General features: G+C 39.9%; 1 protein-coding gene across 1 annotated transcript in view; it reads right to left on the bottom strand.

The window, feature by feature from the left end:
* Mtmr1 (myotubularin related protein 1) overlaps window positions 1–20,967 on the bottom strand; it is a 67,976-nt gene extending 47,009 nt beyond the window's left edge. Inside the window, 5 exon segments of the mRNA XM_027432237.2 lie at window positions 5,319–5,345; window positions 6,277–6,300; window positions 15,825–15,930; window positions 20,667–20,766; window positions 20,769–20,967. Coding sequence (XP_027288038.1) covers window positions 5,319–5,345; window positions 6,277–6,300; window positions 15,825–15,930; window positions 20,667–20,766; window positions 20,769–20,820 — 309 coding nt within the window. The 5' untranslated portion in view covers window positions 20,821–20,967.
* Window positions 20,968–21,172: the final 205 nt, after the last annotated feature.

A 21,172-nucleotide genomic window follows, 5' to 3' on the forward strand; every position in this document is an offset into this window, starting at 1 on the left:
GAAAGCCCTAGGTTTGGGCACTGAGGCACAGCTACGTGCAAGCATGTACATGTATGTGTGTGCATGTTTATATATGTGTGTACATACATTTGAGTGTATGTCAGGGTGCATAAAGAATGGGAATGTTATTGTTTGCTCACTCTACGTTAGAGATTGCATTGGCAGATAAGAATATACAAGTTGAACATCTATAATGTGAATATCCCGAATAGTAAATGCTCCAAAATATGAAACCTTTTGAGAGCCAACATTATGCCATAAGTATAAAATTTCACGCCTGACCTTATGTGAAAGGTTACAATTAAAACATACATATACTAAAAAGTATTGTATAAATTTTCCTTCAGGTTATTGTGTAAGGTGTAGAAGACACACAGATTTGTGTTCAGACTTGGGTCTCACCCGATACTCTAAAATATGAAAAATTCCAAAATTTGAAACATTTGTCCCAAATATTTGAGATAAGAATACCCAATCTGTATTGCAGTGTATACTGTGGGGCAGAGTGTGTTCATCACACATTTCTCAAGCCAATTCATTTTTATAACTAATTTCACACTCTGCAAGAAAACTGCTAATGAGTTGCTAGGTTCATTGGCTACAATGATGCTAAAAGAAGGATAACTGGGCAGTTCCTGCCCTTATTCCTACTATCAGGCTGTGACTTGGGAGCCAGATTCTTGTAAGCTTCATTGTTTGGTGCCAGATAACTCAGAGGGGAGCAGAGAATGGAGTTCTTGAACTACAAAGCTAGGATTGGAGCCTAGACTTAAGGCCTATTCCAATGTACTGCCACCCTGTCAGTTGCTACCAAGGAAACCAGTCATTTTCTCCTTGGCATGTCTGACACAATGTGTCCTGAATAAGAATAAGATGATCAAACCCCCAGCAATTACCAAGCTGTATTTCACAGAACATTAATTTCCCAAGAGATGTAAATAGGTTTAAAAAAAAAAAAACGGGGAAATGCTGTGTTAGATAAAACAAATTAGGCTTTTGAAAAAAGTGAGCTCTAGGCTAGGCTTTAGTGTGTTAATGTACACCAAATCAGCAAGAGGGCACTAGAGTACAACACATGCCTCCTACCTCCTCAATCAGGGAGTGCTTTTTCAGGAATACCTGTTAACACTTGGGAGGGCATTACATGCATCAGAAAACAGGGTGGGCGATGCTGATAAATGATATGGTATGTATGTCTCTTCCACCCAGAGAGCAGAAGATTACATAGCCCGTTCTTTTCTTATCAAAAGTGTACTCATAAAATCATTTATACATTAGGGTTCATCATTACATCCAAACAATATATTCAATTTGAATTTTTAGTACATATTGGTTAAGACATATTTTGACCAAAAAATGTATAAAATTTTGATTTTATAGTGATAGAGATAAAACTGTATATGCTAAGCAGGTATTCTATCACTAAATCACATCCCCATCTTAACATTACTTTTAAGGCTTTCTTATAAGTTTGGCTCTTTTCCATTCAAAATTCAACTTAATCATTTCATTATACTTGTTTTAATCCCTGGGTATCAAACTCAAGGCCTTAAACATGCTCTACCACTGATCTCTGCCCTCAGCTCCATTTATACATTCATTTTTTACTTATATTTGATTTGGGAATATGCCTTTTATACAATAGAGCATAAACTAATATGTATACTTTTAAATATTTGGCTTTATAAATACTCTTAATAGACTTTATAAACACTATTAATAGAAGCCTTAATTTGAAGGCCTGCTATAATTTACTATCTGAACTACTGACTAAATTTATGACATAATTACCAAGTAAGAAAGCTACTTTAATCAGTGATGTAGTTGTAAATTACTTCAAACATTACATTGTCAAAACTTACTTTAATGGACAAATACTATACTATAAAACTGAGATTCCATAACTTACATTTAAAAATAACTGATGATAAATTATTTTGGAATCTATTTATGAAAGCAAGCTTCTCTATTTACTAGAATCTGGAGGGGATTTGAAAAGAGAAGAGGCCGTTCAGCTTTAGAGCAAGCCACATCAAACATTTCCAAGACTTCAAGCCTGGGATAGTCAATGAAACCCTGCCAGAATGCACAAGGCTCTCAAGATAAAGAGTAAGGAACAACTGGTTCTATTCTTGTCCCATATTCACAGTCAAATATGACTGGAAACATCTGTGCATTTTTATGAGGCATAAATGTGTTGGTGAACACAGTGAGATAAATAAAACTTTAATAAAGCTGGGCATTGGTGGTGCTTGCCTTTAATCCCAACACTCGGGAGGCAGCTACAGAGCAAGTTCCAGGACAGCTAGGGCTGTTACACAGAGAAACCAGGTCTCAAAAATCAAAGAAACAAAAACTGTTGCTAATGGTCATTAAATATAGGACATGTTTCTAAATGATGAAAAAGCATCTATTAGAGTAACACAAAGAAATGGCCCCCAATGCTTCCGATTCTTCCATAGAGAAAGGAATGCATTTAGTTTTAACATAGGAAGTCAAGAGACATTTTGGTGAGTATAGTAGATTCTCTTTATGAAGCTGTGTTAGGAGATGGGACTCACATTTGTGCTCTATTAAGCTTTTACTGCAACTATCAGGTTGCACAGGACATGATTTGACCCTTGATTTATCCAACCTACTTGCATCACAACTGAATGATGAAATAAATTTGATCTCATAAACATACCCATTGTTCTTTGTGCCTCTAATTCACTTTGTTGCTAAGCTGAGCAATTCCCTATGAGCTCACCTCAACCTTGGTGCTTTGATCCTGAATGTCTAGATAAGATCTACAACCTCTTGACTTTGTCACTGAGGGATCCAACTCACCCAGATGACTATGGCCTCTCCACTGTTTTTCATGAGCATGACTCTAATCTTCCAGGTGGACAGCTTATGTAACAGTTGTATGCCCAAAGCAGTGATTTTCTAATTGAGTCCTAAAAGATGCTTCTGGAGTCAATGAAGGAAGGTGGTTCTGGGCAGGTGATGGAGGACAAAAACAAGGCTGAGCATTTGAGGCTTGCCAGGCATCCCTAGCACAGCGCTTCTACATGATTCTCCTATTGGGTTTCTATAACAGTAGCAGAAAAATCACTACTGCTTCATGAATCTGTAGAATATCTGGAAGTATGAAGCAAACAGTAGGATTCTGTACTCTTATTAGTAATATATATATATATATATATATATATATATATATATATATATATCTCATTCCACAAATACAAAATACCAGGTGCTGTGTTAGGCACAGATCATGTAACTTCAAATTTTATTTTATGTGTATGGGTGTTTTGTATATATATCCATCCATATATATAATATATGCACCACATCACATGGCCAGAAGAGGGTATTGGATCTCCTAAAACTGGAGCTACAGACACTTGTGAGATGCCATGTGGGTGCTGGAAATTGGAAGAGCAGCCAGCGCTTTTAACCTCAAGCCCCACTATGCAACTTTGAATAAGAGAAAGTCCACACCCTTATAAAGAACTTGTGGAATTTGTGTTTACCCCTCTAGGTCCTCACTAAAAGCACTTCACATTCTTACAGTGGTGAATGTCATGTAACCCTACTTTGGGAAAGCCAAGAAGTGTGAATAAACCAATTTCTAGTTGACAAAACTGTTGGATAAACCAATTTTTGCAAATAATGTCATAATGGAATCTAACAAATATAGACAGGAGAGCACTATTATAGTGGTAAAAGCAATTGGAAAGCTTTGCTTATTGCCTAGATATCTAGGATGAAATGGCTTCTAGATACACGGGCTGTAGCTACAAACATGAACATGTAGAACTTGCCACCTGATCAGCTTCAGCTTCAGAAGGGTAGCCATTGTGTTCTTCCTCTAGCTCCTGCACAGCACCAGGTGCATGGACAAGAAAAGGCAGAGAAGAGAAAGAGAAACACGTGCAAACAGACAGGTGAAAGGACAGAATTTCTTTTTTAAGAGACAGTAACCATGTAAAAGTTGACAAACCTTTTATGGCTTTGTAAATCACACTTGCCCCCTTCAAGTTAAGGAAATAATGTGTGGACCATCTATAGCATCCTCGGGCTAAAGTGTAGTGTCTATTTTCTGGGTTTGTGTTGGGGTAGAAAAATGAAAAGCAAACAAACATCATGGATTTCAAACAATGCACTGTCTTTATAAAACTAAGCAACACCATAGCAAATAGCAAAGAACACAACAGGCGCATGATGTGCTCATAGAAAATAAAACACACCACAGAAATCACAGAAAGGGCAAAATCAAGCCAAAATACAAAGGTGGTTCATACATAGGTATTTTAGATAGAGTAAGTATTTGCATCTTCTAATGGAGTATTATATTCCCCAAGGGGTAAATTTCATTGCACTCATGCACATAACACATGCTCAAGATTTTACATATAATATAAATATATAAACATATGTGTGTGTTAGTTTATTACTTATTACTAATTAAATACTGTGACTTATAATCAGAATCACATTAATATTTCTAAATACAGTATCAAAAGCATGCTTCAAAAACTTAAATACCACATATTCTTCATTTTATTCTGTTTAAAGGTATGCTATTCTTAATTTTTCATGAAATCAATTCTCTTTTGAAAATTTAACAACTATACTATGGACGAGTGGTAAAAAGGATGTGACTGCTTAACATGACAGGATTATAATCCCCTTTTAAAGTGGTAACAAATCTCTAATAGTGAAAATATTACAGTTTAAGTTTTACTTTATGAAACTAGTTCAAATGACTATATTTTCAAGATAACAGAAGATGTAGCAAACTTTGAAATAATTTACTACTTCACAAATTTACAATTTGGTCAATAAATTTCAGTAATTACAGGACACATTTTATAGTATATGAATTTATAGCTACCCATCATGGCAGTGTAGATTTTAAATGCAGCCTGTTTTGTTGAAATTTCTAATTTTTTACAAAAAAAGACAACAGAGTCATTCTGTGATTTTTAAATGTTAAAGCAGAAAAATTAATGGATATCAAAACAGATTCATACAGTATTTCAAAGTCCATGCAAGAACAAAGCCAAACAACAATACTTAACTGTATGAATCAATGAAAGAAAATGATTCTTACAAGCCGAAGAAAACAAGGTAAGATGGTAAACCAACTAGTATAGTAAGAATTTTACTTAACCTGGTTATTTCTGTACAACTTCATTGGATTCAATAAGAATACAAATTTCAAACTGAAGTAATTAAATCATACTATGAAAATCCAGATTGTTTCCATGTAATGAAAATGGGTTAATTTTTTCATATCTGACACTAGGAGTTAGATGCATGCAAATTACCAATCTTTGTCTTGCTTTATGAATATTCTGAAATAGAGGGAAGGAAAATCATGAGGAAAATATAAGTTACAATTCACTATATCCATATTTTTAAAAATACTGATTTTTGTAAACCTTGCTTCAAAATTAGCACTTAAAACTTTTTTTGGATTGAACATGCAAACACAAGCATGATTTAAAGTCTTAGATTGGATGGATAACAAATGATCACTTTTTTGGGTGCTAAGTTCTTTAGCATGAATCACACAACAAGCACTGTGTGTGTGTGTGTGTGTGTGTGTGTGTGTGTGTGTGTGTGTGTATAAAACAATAATAATAAGCCAGGCGTTGGTGGCGCATGCCTTTAATGCCAGCACTGGGGAGGCAGAGGCAGGCAGATCTCTGTGAGTTTGAGGCCAGCCTGGTCTCCAGAGCGAGTGCCAGAATAGGCTCCAAAGCTACACAGAGAAACCCTGTCTCGAAAAACCAAAAAAAAAAAAAAAAGGAACAATAATAATAAAAGAAAAGAGTCTATAGACTCCAAAAGAGTGGGGAGGACATAGAAGAGTTTCAAGGGATGGTAGCTGAGAAGGGATGGAGGAAGGAAAGTGACATAATTCTGTTTCAATTAAAAGCATATTTTTAAAAAGAGGCCTAGATAGGCCTAGACAATAGCACCAGCCATGATCATTCATTGGGTCAGAATTCATGTGGTGTGCGGAAAGCCAGTACAGCACACTAGTAACACTTTTTGCAACCTGCCTTCACACACATAGGCTTTTATTGCACGTTTAAAAAAACTGTAGCAAACAAAGCATTTCCAGTGAACATTTAAAGCTATGACACAGCAGAGCAAATTGATCAGAGTGACTCATAAAAACCAGTGAGAAGGTAAAGAACACTAAACAGACCAAGTGTTCCATAAAGCACAGACATGTATAAGTAGGAGGCCCATCTGCCAAAAGCCAAACATCCTTACCCTGGTATCAGGCCTCCTGAAAACCTGTTAGTTAAAATACAGAACATCATCATCATGGAAATGTTCTTATTAACCTGTGAATTATGCCATTAGATTCAACAGCCTAGTTCCTAAGAAATATTTTAATCCTCTACAACATATTTACCCTCAGTTTCATCCTATATCAAATCAATCCTAATACATTTGTCCTCTGATTTTCAGCGAAGTATCTACTTTGGAGAAATGCATCTCCTTCACCTCCAACTGTTTTAAACATAAAACCTTTCCAGCAAGTGTTTTCATGGGTTATTGTGAACAGGCTGCATTTCAAAAGTAAATGTTTCTATTTAGAAAACTGAAGGCATTTTCCATATAGAAGCAATGATATAAAAAGGGACTCAGGCTTTTAGACCAGCCAACAAAATCAGAAAGCCACAAACTGGATCCAGAATACAGTTTAGCTATATATAAAGTCAGTACCTAACCATGAGATAATCACACATTTTAACCTGATTTCTATTTAAATTTCCAATTGCGATTGGGACTCCAGAATTAAACTCTCTGATTTGGTTACCCCACTGGAAGCAAGGGTTACCTCTCTGATGGACATAGCAGCAAAGAGGAAGTTGTAGGGAGGAAGAGGTAGTGGTTGTCCCTGGAGAGGAGGTGAAATAATCCTTTATTTAACTGAGACACTGACTTCCACAGTCTTATTCCTGTGCCTGTGGCCTGTGAATCCTAAGTAAACATTCAGCCTCTGTGTGAGAAAGCTCTAGTCAGAAGAAACAGCACACCTGGACAGAACCTTAGAAAAACAAACAGTTGTAACATTCTGGAGGAAGAGTTCAATATGTCTGTACCCTGTTGCAAAGTCTACAGTGCTAGCATCGAACCACTAGATGTAGAATGAGAAACACATCATCAAAAGAACAATTGCCAGGTTATTCACTTTATGGATTTACTAAAGAGCGGTTAGAGCACCTGAATAGGAACACAGGCTACAAAGGACAAAAAGGAGTCCAAACGGATTTACCCAGAAGACATGAGTCATCAAATGAAAATAGCAGTGCAAGGTATAGAATACCTCCCTACAAGTCATTGGTCAGGGAGGTCCCAGGTCACCAAATACCACAGGTTATTGTTGCTTCCTTTGTTACCCACCATAACTATGTGGTAAACCCTTGTTGCTGAAAACACCACACACTATGCCTGCAAAACAAAAAATATTTCTTAAATTCTCCAGAAAATTTCCTCCCTAATGCCAGAAGGTGCTCTGTGGGCTGATGTGGGGAGAAAAGATAATCAGAGTTGTTACACAGTGCTGGACCCAGCATATTAAGGTATCAAGTTACTAGAAAAGACATGCTCACTGGTGCAATAGTGGCATGATTGCTAGGGAGTAACTGGATGCTTTCTGATTAGATTTGAGGCCTGCTCCACAGGAGGGAATTTTATTCCTGGTTCTGGAGTCGAAGTCAAAAATCCCGTGTCTAGTGAGTTTATAGGCCCTAATGTAGAACTTGCTATTCTTCCTTTCCTTAGTGGTCATTCTATCGAATTGTGTTCTAAGTATTTGTATTTATACCCTATTCTGTATTTAGACCTATTCTGCTCTCAACCTTAGAGAACCTTCTCTTTGTGGTGAACAATGGTCAATGGAAAGATGTGTAACTGATCAAACTGCTGAGAATAAGCTGTTGAGTGCTTGGCCCTGAACTGGACATCTATTTCCACCATCCCCCTTTCTGGCACCAAGGCTCAAGGAACATTGTGAGGAGGAGGTGGTGGAAAGAATGTAATAGGTAGAGACAGTGAGAAAGCGTGCTATTAAATGCTGTGTTCTGGACATGACATGGCTATCACAGTTACATGCACATGGCATATACAAGCCAACTAAAATCCTGACATAGATGTGGCAGATGATCTCTAGGCTCCACACCATACTGACAGAGCTATTAACAATAGATAGTTGCTATGGGAGGAAGAATCATTCTTCATTCAGGATATGACCACTGTAGGTATCTTATGCTCCAGTGGATGGCCCCAAAATCATCTATCTATGACAAGCTTTATCCACCCACACATAGTGAGTTATCAAAAAACAAAGAGACATGTGGTTGGGAGTACATGGGGGAGAGTTGGAAAGGGGATACAGAAGCACATGTGATCATATGTCATTTTATACATTGAAATTCTCAAAAACAAAGAAAAAATTTGAAAAGAAAGAAAATATTCTGTGCAGTTAAAAAGGTGTTCTGAATTAACTGATAATATTCTTCAAAGTGAATTAAAGCCCCAAAGTTCCTAAGCAGAGACTTTTGGGGTTAAGAAGCTCAAATGTAGCTTTTGAGAGGATGTTTTTAATATCAAAATTTATTAAGTTGTATACTTTAAACAAAGTTTATCCCTTCTTAACTGTACCTCAACAAAGTTGGCTGAAAGTAAACAAAGTAATACGTGGCATATGGTGATAAAGGAAGGCTCCCCACCAGAGCTTCATTCTGGACCACTGCACTTGACTAGACCGGTTTCTAATTCTTCTAACCATTTCCTCTATTGCTATCAGCGACTTTGCTTTACTTCCTAATATGGTACTTTAAAATAGTGTTTATTGACCTCTCCTTTCAGATGAGAAAATAAACTTTCTCAAACTGCTACCTCCCTCTTCCCAGTCTCTGCTAGTCTAAAGTTCACTTTTAATTCTTCCAGTGTTTTCCTTCAGCAAGAGTTATGCCATAAAAACACTTGAGTCTTTTATGTTCAAGCCAATTCTCTGAACACCTGATATACATGAACTGTTTTTATTTTTAGGCTAGCAGAGATAAGAAGTATCCCTGACCCCATTTCTTTGATGAGAAAAGGAAGGCACAGTTAAGAAAACTAGCCCAAAATTTTAAAAAGTCAGTGAAATGATTCCTAATGATATTCTGCTATAGTTTACACTGGAGCCTAGCATAATTGTCATTTGAGAGGCTTGATCCAACAACTAATGGGAGCAGATGCAGAGACCCAATGCCAAACATTAGGCAGAGCTGAGGGAACCCTAGAGGAGAAGAAAGATTGTAGGAGCCAGGAGGGGTCAAGGATACTATGAGAACATGGGCTACAGAATCAACTAAGCAGGGCTCACAAGGTACTAACAGGAACTGAACTGACAATCAGGGAGCCTGCATGGGTCTGACCTAGGTCCTCTGCATATATGTTACAGTTGAGTAGCTTGGTGTTTTTGTGAGACTTCTAAGAGTGGGAGCAGGGTCTCTCTCTCTGACTCTTTTGCCAGCTTTGGGGACTCTTCCTCCCACTGGGTTGCCTTATCCAGCCTTAATATGAGGGTTTGTGCCTATTCTTATTGCAACTTGTTATGTTGTATTTGGTTGATACACCTGGGATGTCTGCCCTTTTCTGAAGGGAAATGGGGGAAGAGTGGATCTTGAGAAAAAGGGAGGTGGAGGGAGGGATTAGGAGGAGAGGAGGGAGGGGAAATTGCAGTTGGGATGCAATATATAAGAGAAGAATAAATAAAAAAAGAAAAAGGAAAACTGACCAAATTTAAGGTGGCAGAGCTGCTAGTTAAACCCTGATATTCCAGATCCACATCTGCTCCCCCAGGAACTCTGCTGTTTATGGGATCTCAGTATGGGGTCTGACTAATTAACATAGAAAGCCCACTTTGATCTGTCTGCAGTACACATAGGATCTCTTAACTTGATTTAGGTTTGCTGAAGGAGCCAACAGCACCCTGTCAGTCATCTCTGTTCTTCCTCTATCTCCACTCATCTACTCCAGCATGCTGTAGTATTTTCACATTTGTCCCGATGTGTAAAGGGATAGACAGCAAGAAATGAACGATAGAAGGAAACCTTCACAATAATGTTTTTCTATGGAAATTATACCTACTGCAGAGCAAAGTAGAGGCTGAGTTTAAAAGACAGATGGCAGTACTTCTTCCCAGTGTCTTTGCTATTACAAGCAAATAGCTGGACAGTTTGGAGAGTGCAATAACACATTTGTAGGTTCACACAGTTCTTAAGCTGCTATAAGAAAATCCTCAGTAGCCAAGATAGGAAAGTGTTAGGAGGTTTGCAGGTGCTTGCCTCAAAGTCCTGGGGGTATGTTTCTCTCTGGCTCTCTTTGCTCCTCTCCTGAAATGAGCCCTTTCAAACACACATAGAAATTTCCTTCCTGCTGGAATTGGATTCTGATGTAAGCCTTAAATGAGGAGCTTAGGTGGTCTCCCTGTGTATGTCCCAGGAGGTTCATTTTCACAAAATAGCACTGCATAGTTTTAGTTAACATAATGCTCTAAAGGTTCATCCAGTTGAGTATATCACTATATCTTTTTTATTGTTAAGCTATATTCCCATCACCCTGACAGGGATGTGTCTCTGCATGTCTTTAATTTGTAAGTCCAGTCTTACCACTATTCCAGTGACGTTGATGAACTTTTCATGAGCTTCTTTCTCTGCTCTGCATGCACCTCTTTAAAGGGTGAAAGGCCTCATGTCTTTTGTTCACTGTTAAGTTTTGAGTATTCTTTATGTATTCTAGATACTAATGTTTATCAGGTATGAGGTTTCCAAGTATACCTTCTCCTGCTCTGTAGCTTCTCAATTTTGGGGTACTGAGACTTCTAGCCAGTTTTTTTCTTATCAGTTTACTGAACTTCAGGTTGTTCTCATGTTATTTTATAGACAATACCCAGATATTTTAGCTATATTTAGTATGAAAAAGAAAAATATATTTGCTCTACTTTTGCAGAAGCAGAAAAGCAAGTCTTAACATTTTTAAAAAGGAATTCCTTTTCATAGGATGATGATCTTTTCTCATCTATTATAGTGATTTAAAACTGGACAGCTATTGTTAAATAGATAGTAATGGGGCTTTGTAAAAATGCTTTTATGGGAGCATGCTATACCTTCAATTCTCCACATATCTCACCTATATGTGCCTCCTTTGTTAACTGTCCCCATGTAGGCCTCTGAATCTGCAGTCTATGATTAATAAGTAAGTCATGTAGCTAGGTTTTCTGCCATAGATTATGACAGTAGATCCTTGAAAGGCCTTGCTCAAGCTTCCCTTTTCATAGAGTAGTATCCCATTTGGAAAACATGAATCAAGACCTAATTCAAACATAATAAGGTGCTCTCCATACACTTTTCCCCCTTTCCTCCAAAGTCCTGGAAATTTCTATTGAGGATCCAGAGACTAATTACAGCACTTTCCCACTTTAACAATAGCTAGATTTCTTCTCTAAATAGTCTAAACTAAGGGAGAAAATTTGTATACTGTCATCCCAATATTCTATTTGTTTTGTTTTTCGAGACAGGGTTTCTCTGTGGCTTTGAAGGCTGTCCTGGAATTCACTCTGCAGACCAGGCTGGCCTTATGCTCACAGACATACACCTGCCTCTGCCTCCCGAGTGCTGGGATTAAAGGCATGAGTCACCAATATACCACTAATTTTCTACTTTTTTATAGTTCACACTATTTAAAGATGGAATCTTGGGATTACTGTGTTTATAAGGGCAACGGGAGCAAACAGACAGCAGAGGAACAGAGACATGATGATGATATTACTACAGCCTGAAGAAGCAAGGTGGTCACATAGTACACTAAGTGGTAAAAAACAGACCAAAGTCATGTCCTTTTGAAAAAGATGTAACTGAAAATATTGTAGAAATAAAGGCATTTAGATACTTCAAATCTGACCATGATCCTTTCATCATAACAGTCAAGGAAACGCCACAGACTATACAAGCTTGCACACTGACAGATTATATAAGGTCACAGAGTTATCTAGTACTGTTTCTACTACTCCATAAAACTCCCTCTTCCAAATAATGGAAGTTATGATAGGTTGTGTCATTTCCACCAAGTCCGTAGAAATATTTCAGTATAATTTCCAATGGTATTATTCCATGTACTTTATGAAAATGACATTCAGATCATAGTATTAAATTTTTGACAAATCCAAGGGATTTTTTTTGTTTTTGGTTTTGGTTTTGAGACAGGGTTTCTCTGTGGCTTTGGAGGGTATGTTGAAACTCGCTCTAGGCTGGCCTTGAACTCACAGAGATCCGCCTGCGTCTGCCTCCCCAGTGCTGGGATTAAAGGCATGTACCACCAATGCCTGGCTCAAGGGAAATTTTAAATGTGTTTATTATTTGAGAATTTCATACAATGTATTTTGATCATATTCATAAACCATTCCCCAAGATTGTTTTTCTGTATGTTGGCCTGGTTAAATGAAAGCAATTGAGTTGGCAAGGGGAAGATAAGCAAAGAAAACATTTTATTACATTTGTTTTCATAATGCTAATTATCAGGCTTATTTTTTAGGATAGCTTGGTATTAAAGTAAACATTTATTAAGTAGTAGTATTTGTCTATCTTTTCAGGTGTGACAATGTCTGCCAAATACCTGTCATTTCACAATTCTACCTCTACAAGTTGGGCTTGCTGCAACTGCATACCACCTGGGTTAATATTTGTCTTTCCATGTGCATAAGAGCTGTGGGAGAGCAGGTATGCTCGAGCACACCTGCACTCCCAGTACATTAGAGGGAAGAGCCATGAGAATGTGGAGTTTGTGTAGAGGGGAAAAGAAAGCTTAAAAGGAGGAAGGGAGAGAGAGAAGAGTGTGAGAAAGGGAGGTGAAGATGGACAGAAAGGAAGGGGAGGGACATTGAGGAGAAGTGGGGAGGAAAAGAGAAAGGAGAGAGCAGAGGGACAGGAGAGGAAAATGTGCAGCTGAGGTGAGAGGATGGAGCAGACTGAGGAGAGGGAAGAAGAAAAGACGGCAAAGGAGAATTGCAGAGGGGAGGGGAGAGAAGAACAGGGGGGGAGGGTGAGGAGATGAAAACAGGAAAGGGTTGAAGAGGGAGGGAAAGGAAGAGAGTGTGGTGAAGCAGGAGGAAGGAGTAAAACACAAGAGGAGGGGCTGAGAGAAAAAGGGGGAGGCAAAAAGAAACCCATGGGAGAGAAAATTGCAGAAGTGAAAGGAAGAGGAGGGAGGGAGCGAGCGAGAGTGACAAATGGAAGGAAGGGAAGGGAGGGGAGGGGAGAAGAGGGATGAAGAAGGAGCCAAAGGAACAGAATAGAAAGGGAAGGGAGAAGAGAGAAGGAGAGACTATGGGAAAGAGAAGGAGAGGAAGACAGGAGAGAGGGGAGGGAGGCAGTGGAACCAGGACAGGAAGAAAGGGAAAGCGGGAAAGAAGAAGGGAGAAAAGGACTGAAAGAGAAGACAGATGGTGGAAGGGAGGACAGAAAGCAGACATGGTGGAGGGGAGAAGAGAGGAGGGGAGTAGGGAGAGAAGAGGGGGAAGGGGGAGGGAAATATAGGAAGGAAGGACGGAAGAAAGGAGGAGGATATTTGAGAGGAAAGAAAGAGAGAGTAAGGGCACTGGAGAGAAGAGAGGGATAAGAGGGGAGGGCCTAGGGAGGAGAGAGAAGTCAGCATCAAATCTGTATGTGTTGAAAATAAGATATTTACACAATAGATAATTTCAATCTTATCTACTAATGGCTGCAACTTTAATCCTCCTGAAACTGTATTTGAACACCCAAATCTATGCCATGGCTACAGGGTCCCCAAAGGCCAAAATGGTTACTTTGAGTTTTATAACTAGCATGTACAAAAGTTTGGGTAGTTTATGAATAGTTTATGGTTTTATTATTTAAAAATATATTTCTTTGAAGAAGGTATAACTAACAATTTATAGGCTTAATATCAACTTTGTAGATTTAGTTATAAAACATGCTATTTTATAATAATCCATCAAAGGCTTTGACTATGATCTGTTGTAGAGACTTAAACTTCGATTTCCAAAATATATGAAAATCTTATTTTTCATGAAAAGAATATATTAAACCATTACAGCAAGAACTGATTCTGCTACATACAATTTGTAAATAGATTAAAATTCATAAAACTTTACCTATTTCAATTTATTTAGTTATTTCAATGTATATTACAAGACTAGTCAACATTCAATCATGTTTGCTATTTGTTTTAGCATTTTGAGACAGTAGCGCAGGTTAGCAGTAAACTCAAAATGTAGCTCAGGTTGGCCTTGAATTAGAGTTGGTACTCGTGCCTCAGCTTCCCAAATGCTTAGATTACTGGGGTGTGCCACCATACCTGGCTGTGCGAAACCGCCATGACACCATTAATTCATAATGAAAATACTATGGTTAACTTTTAATAAGAAATAAAGAAAATCACCCCGAATCTGAGCACTATCCTTTGCTGACAGGAGTCCTTCACTGGGCAGTTTCTGGTAAAGTGGGGGCAACACGCTGCCCGCATCTCCCAACTGTATACACACTGGCTTCCTGATTAGGTTGAAAATCAAGAGCCTCAGAATGGTCCCTTGTCACCATGCATGAAATTCACAAACTGGGGACACTATTAAGAGACATACTGCCAGTCTTCAAGTGGCAAGTTATCTAATTTCTGCTAGTCTACAACCTTTGGTAAGCATAATTAATGGCAACTGCTGGCATGGCAAAGTGCACATGACAGCATAAGAGCAAATCTCAATCACAGGTGCTGAACTCTGTTTCTGAACTTATGCTATGATCTAAAAAGGCAAGGATGTTAAAAGTCCTCAACAAGGAGCAGTTATGAAGAAGTAGAATGTTGGCTGAGGCTCTTAAACTATTTGTGAGATTTGCTGTCATTTGAGAGCTGTTCACTTATAACCAAATGTATGCCATGCATACTTGGAAAAAAAAATCATTCACCCATTCCTATCAGGCAAAAAACCCAAATAAACCAAAGCAAAATTCAAACAAACACAAAGAAAATACCACGTTTCACTTAGTATATCTGTTAACAGCTTGCTGGAATCAAAACGTTACTTTGTAGAATGTACAAAGATGGAACAGCTAAGATTTCTGCTTGTTAATTCATTCAATAACTATTTGCTGAGTATCTATTAAACACCAGGACAGTGCTAGGAACCAGTCTGTGCCAACAAGAAAGCACTTACTTTTAACCATAGATTGTGCAGAGAATTGAACTTTTAAAATAAACAAAGGTTTCTCACTCCAGTAAAGCCTGAAAAATGAGGCTGCCCCATACTACAATTATAGTATCCATACTAATGATGAATACTCAAATGTAATACCTAACTACAAAAACATGTTTGTAAAGAAATGTCCATCAATGTGTGATTTCTACACAAAATAGTAACAAAGTAAGCAAATATGTTTCTTTTTGTTTGCCTGCTGTTAGAAGGGAGTATCTGTAGACAATAGGCTAGCCTCAAAATTCCTTGCAACTATTGATATGTCACAAGCACCACTATTATGCCCACTAAACATAACAAAACAGAGCTTGATTATTTTAATATTCAAAACCTTAGGACAATTTTTCATGTCAATTATAAAACTATAACCACAAACAAGAGACATAGGTAATATTTTCCCTCTGTATTTTAGATAGAATACTAGAGAAACTCTGTCCTCACCATCCCCAAAGTAGTCAAAGGTTCATGTGAACTAAAACTACAAAGCTTCTTGGGTACTGATATACCAATAAAGAATTGAACAATGAATGTTGCTTACCTTGTAATCTCTGGACACATTTTCTGATGTCACTGAACCTGAAATCTGACTAGAAATTGTAGCAGCTATAAGCTGTTTACACCATTCAACATGTGACCCTGTAGGACTAAAAGAAATAGTGTGATTAAAATCTTTAAACAAGGGCTCCTAATGAGAAGCAATGTGTCCTGGGTAGGAATAAACAAATACAGGTATTATTTTTAAAACAGTGTCTCATGTACAGCCAAGGCTGGCTTCAACTCTCCATATAACTGAGGATAGCCTTGAACTCCCCATCCTCCAGCCTCTACCTCCAAGTACTGTGATTACAGACATGCACCATAATGTCTTAAACTATATGGTTCCTTTTCTACTTAGTTTAAAAGAAAATAAGAGCAGATTCTAGGTTAATTTTAAATGAATCAATCAACCTTTTCAAAAAGTTCTAAGATTGTAGGTGTTGGGGCTGGAGAGACTGCTCATTAGTTAAGATTACCAGCGCCTCTCTAGAGGGTCCAGGTTCATCCTATGTCCTCTTCTGGCCACTGTGGGCATAAGGCATGCATATGGTACACAGACACATGCAGACAGATATCTATATACATCCAATAAATAATTTTCAATGATTATAGGTTTCTAGTCAAGTGTGGTACTCTCTAACATATCACAGGATTTTATTCTATCAAAATTATATGGTAGATACAGTGTACATAGAAAATTAACATAATGCATATAGAAAATTAATTCCAAAGTAAAATATTTACCTTAAAACATATGATTTTCAAACAACATTCAAATTCATGTTGACAGTTTAAAATCTAGAAAATATTGTACTTTTACTGGGGTAAAGCTGATGGTAAGTTAATATAGAACACACTAGGAAATATATTTTATGTAAAGTAATGATGCTACATTATATTTCTGTAAATGCTTTAACTTACAAAAGCTCCTTCCAGTTGTTATGTCAGAGCTACATAACCAGTTATGACAAAAAGGCAGAACAGACACCTGCCAACTTGACTAGATAAGGAAATGAGCATGCTGGGACAACAATATATCCAGGAACGTGGCCATCACTTCAGGGGCCAGCACAGCCAATAGTGACCGATATCCTGAGCTAAAGGTGGTACCACAGATGCTGTAAAACTGCCTCAATATGTAAACACAACAGTGCAAAGAAATACAACCCTCTTATAGTCTAAAAGGCAGCCTTACCCAGCCTCCCAGTAACCCATTTTTCAGAAAATAAAACTGAGTTTCTAGGTTTGTTCAGGATCACATGACTGGTGAGTAGTTGGCCTGTGCTCACCTGACCTAATAGACTAATAGGCAAACTAGGCAGTTTAAAACTTGCCCTCAGGAGCTAGGCTCCTTTCCATATCTGCCAAAACAGGAAAAAAAAAAACCAATGAAGAGGGAAAAAAAACAAAAAAACAAAAACATCAGCAATTACATCCACACTTATGTGTTTAAAAGACAGAACATCTACTTAATTGTAGTCTCTGATTAAGGTGGCCCAGTCTTTGTGGCTGAAAAATATATGTAAAATATTTGCTGACTATGTAGACATTCCTATGATACACTAGGATTTCATGATTCTGGTAGAAGTCAGAACTCAATCACAATTTCTAGGGGGGGATTATATATTCTCTCTCTCTCTCTCTCTCTCTCTCTCTCTCTCTCTCTCTCTGTGTGTGTGTGTGTGTGTGTGTGTGTGTGTGTGTGTGCGCGTGCGCGTGCGCGTGCGTGTGCGTGTGCGTGTGCGTGTGCGTGTGTGTGTGTGTGTTTTGAAACAAGGTCACTCTCTGTAGTTATGTAGTGCTTGCTCTATAGATCAGGCTGCCCTCAAACTCACAGAGATCCTCCTGTGCTGGGATTAAATGCTAGTGTCTCCTTTATTGCCTGCTCCTTTCCTTTTTTTGAGACAGTCTTTTTCTGCAGTGCAGGCTGGCCTGAAACTCTATATTTACTAGGTTGGCCTTGTATATGCAGCAATTCTCCTGATTGTGCCTCTTGAGTGCTGTATTTATTGGTATTAACCACCGCACCAAGCTTCCTCTTTTCCCCCTTTTCCCATTAGCACCCATCCATGACTGCAAAGACATAAATCAACCAGAGGAAATCAACTGCTGACTAGATCCTGCCCCACCTTCTTCTTACAAGGACACTTCTTTTTGCAGAATTGCAATCACTGCTCCCTGGGGTTGACCCACCTCTTCCTGGCCCCACTTATAGATGAGTTGCCCAGGTAGTCCCAGGATTCCTTTTGTATTGGTGTTGTATGGATCTACCACAGGGCTTCTAGAAGCCTATTCCTATCCAATTTGAAGACACAAAGAGATAAAACAAATGATATATTTTTTTAAAACGACACAAACACAAGAGATAGGGAAGGGAGTCCTGACAACACTCTTTCAAAGGCAGTCCTTAGCTCAAATTGTGCCCACTCCCATCTCTTCCTCTCTGGAGTGGTTTTGTGAACCAACATATGTCCTTTGTAGCCTTGTAGTTGGTTGTGCTGTTTTGAGAAGGGGGTAGGGTTATTGGTGTTGATGTGTTTTTGCCATCAGCAACAGGAAGTGGCCTGGGTGAGAGGAGTTACACAGAGTGGTATAATGGGCCAGCCAACAGAGGTCTGGGTTCAAGTCCTGTTTCTGTCACCAGCTAGATCTGTGACCTTTAGGAAGCCACATCCTCTCATAGGACCACAGCTTCTTCTCAAAGAGAAGTGAAATACTCTAAAGTGAAATATTCTAAAGACTACACAGGCCTCAAGGTTCAAGGAACACATCACACATGTAACACAAGCTCACAGTGCCCAACTTCCCTTTAGGGGGAGTCACTCCTCAAAGAAAAGTATGCATGGGTGCTTTTTGAGATGTCAAAACTGAGCCCTCTTTCCCCTCCTTGTTATCTTGTGCAACTGCCCTCCATGCTCAATTTGTTTTCCCAGTTGGGCATGGCAGGTATGCCTTAAACTGCTTTCTTTGAAATCTGCTTCACAAGCTTGGTTTCTGCAGCCTTGACACTTGTAGGCACAATGCCCATGCCCTTCACAGATGCCTACACTCCTCACAGCATAATACTCACCTGCTTCTCTGTTAAGTGCTGAGTACCCTGAAAATCCTCCCAGTCTTTGCCCTGAACTGCACCCATCTTCTGTGTCCTCTTCCTGCCTTATGAATTGAAGCCCCAGAAAGATGCCTAAGACTTCCTGGTTTAGGTTTCCAACCCAGACTAGATTTAGTATGGTCCCCAAGAATCTGCATTTTCACATGGAATGATACTGATGGAGGTTAAGAGAAGCATACACATCCTGAGAAGGGCTGATAGCACAACTTCTTAGGAAGATAGCCCACCTATTCTCACAGGCAACAGTCTATCACTCTTCCCAGTTCCTCACAAGGTACACATTGTGCTCTCATGGACAAAGTGTGTTCCCCACTCCATGTACTCGGTAACTTCCATTCTTTCTTCAATTCAAATGCCTGGCCTCCTTCCTTACTGCTCACATCACTAACATCTTACATCCCCAATTCAATCAAGGACCACATGGCCACATAACCAAAGCATAACGGGTCACCATTTAGCTATAGTACAGAGCTTTTTAAAAATCCATATTCCTGGGCCTGCCCTAAACCTCCAAAATCTAAATCCTTGGGAGTGGGACCTGGTCACCTGTAGTTTCTAATAAATACTGAGTGAGACATACTGGGGTGAAATATCTCAGCTACTTCAATGACTCAGACCTATGCTGCCACCTGAATATACTTCTGTGTTTCACAATAGCCTAGCACTAACCACATACAATTTCAATTCTCAGCCTTCGAGCCAAAGTAAAGTCATCTTGTGGTATTTTCTGAATGGATAAGAACTCATGTGTTGCTAAATACTTTGGGATGAGTGAAGTCCTCATGGTTCCAAGGGCTGTGTTAACTGTGGTTAGTTTTTAGTGAAGCCTATTGTTCAGTGATTAATGTATTAAAATATACTGTAATTACACTGAGCTAGAAAAGTAAGAGAGTTCTACATGTTGCTCCAGTGCCTGTCTTTGGAAACTCCCAAAGTTCAGCACACTGGAATGACTAAGACAGGCAGGCACAGCCACCTCAAACTCACTGAACTACATCACAACTATCTGTTGCCTCATTGTAGATCTAAGTGGGGAAACTGGATGTTCCAGCCATCTCGACTGGGTGGGTGGTGGCCTTTCCCAGTTGGACAGGGCAGGTATGCCTTGAACTGACCTATTTTAAATCTACCTCAGAAGCAGGAGACTAGTGTGCCCAAGAAAAATAGAATTGTGTCCTTCAAAATGTAAAGAACTGAAAGTACACGATTGTATGCTTATCTCATGAGCATTATGGAAGTAGTCCATCTCCGTTTTTTCAAATCTGTGTATCTTTACTACCATCTGCGACAGATCTACTGCTTATAGAGGTCTACCTCCCAGTTTCCACTCTAAGCAGCAGCAGCGGAACTGAATCAATCTTAAAATCACAAGATTTAGGCAAGAAGGCGATGTTAAAACAAGAAGCCAAGCGACATTTCCCCAGAGAGGATTTTTGGCCCGGGCCACACACAGCAAGGGGGTTCTCAAGGAGCAGTAAGCATTGGCACAGGTTTGACAGTTCTGAAGCTTGTCGAGCTGTCAGCTCTCGAAGCAGAAGTGAGCAGGTCCCCAGTCCCCAGCAGGTCCTAGGGCAGCTAGATGCCGGAGATGTGGACAGGGAAGGCAAGAAGGAGCTGTGGAGGAGCCGCCCACCCGCGCTTCGGCCCTGGGCTAAGAACCAGAAGCCCGGGAGGGGACGCCGGGCCTTGAGCTGGCCACCGAGAGGCTGTGGCGTCCAGGGCCCTACTCACCTGTCCAGGGTCTCCATGCTTGGCTGCCGGGTGCCTCCCGAAGCGCCCCCCGCAACCCGAGAGGGTCTCCAGCCAGCTGCCGGCCCTGGCCCCGGGCCCCAACACCCTCGCAGCTCGCCGCCGCCGCCGCGGCCGCCGCCACCGGCCTGTCCATGACGCGTCAAGCCAGGCGCCTCCGGTGAGCCCACAGCCCGGAGTGCAGCGGCGGCCGGCCAGGCTCCGCGACGCGCCCCCTGCCGCCCTGCTGCGCTCCCTGGCCACTCGCGTCAGGCGGCCGCCGCCATTAGCTGTCACCTGGCGGCCCCGCGTTACCCACAAGGCCGCGCGCAAGGGGGCGGGGTCGATGCGGGGAGGGCGGTACGTGGCGCCTGGGGCCACACTGTCCCACAACAGTTGCCCGCCCACCTGCCTGTCCCAGGAACCCGAGGTTGGGTAGCCTAGAACCCCTGTCCCCCAACTCTGCTTGAGCAATCGGGGCACTACAACCTCTGAGGCTTGGAAACTGC

Source organism: Cricetulus griseus, chromosome X (assembly GCF_003668045.3).
Source record: "Cricetulus griseus strain 17A/GY chromosome X, alternate assembly CriGri-PICRH-1.0, whole genome shotgun sequence".
NCBI lineage: Eukaryota > Metazoa > Chordata > Mammalia > Rodentia > Cricetidae > Cricetulus > Cricetulus griseus.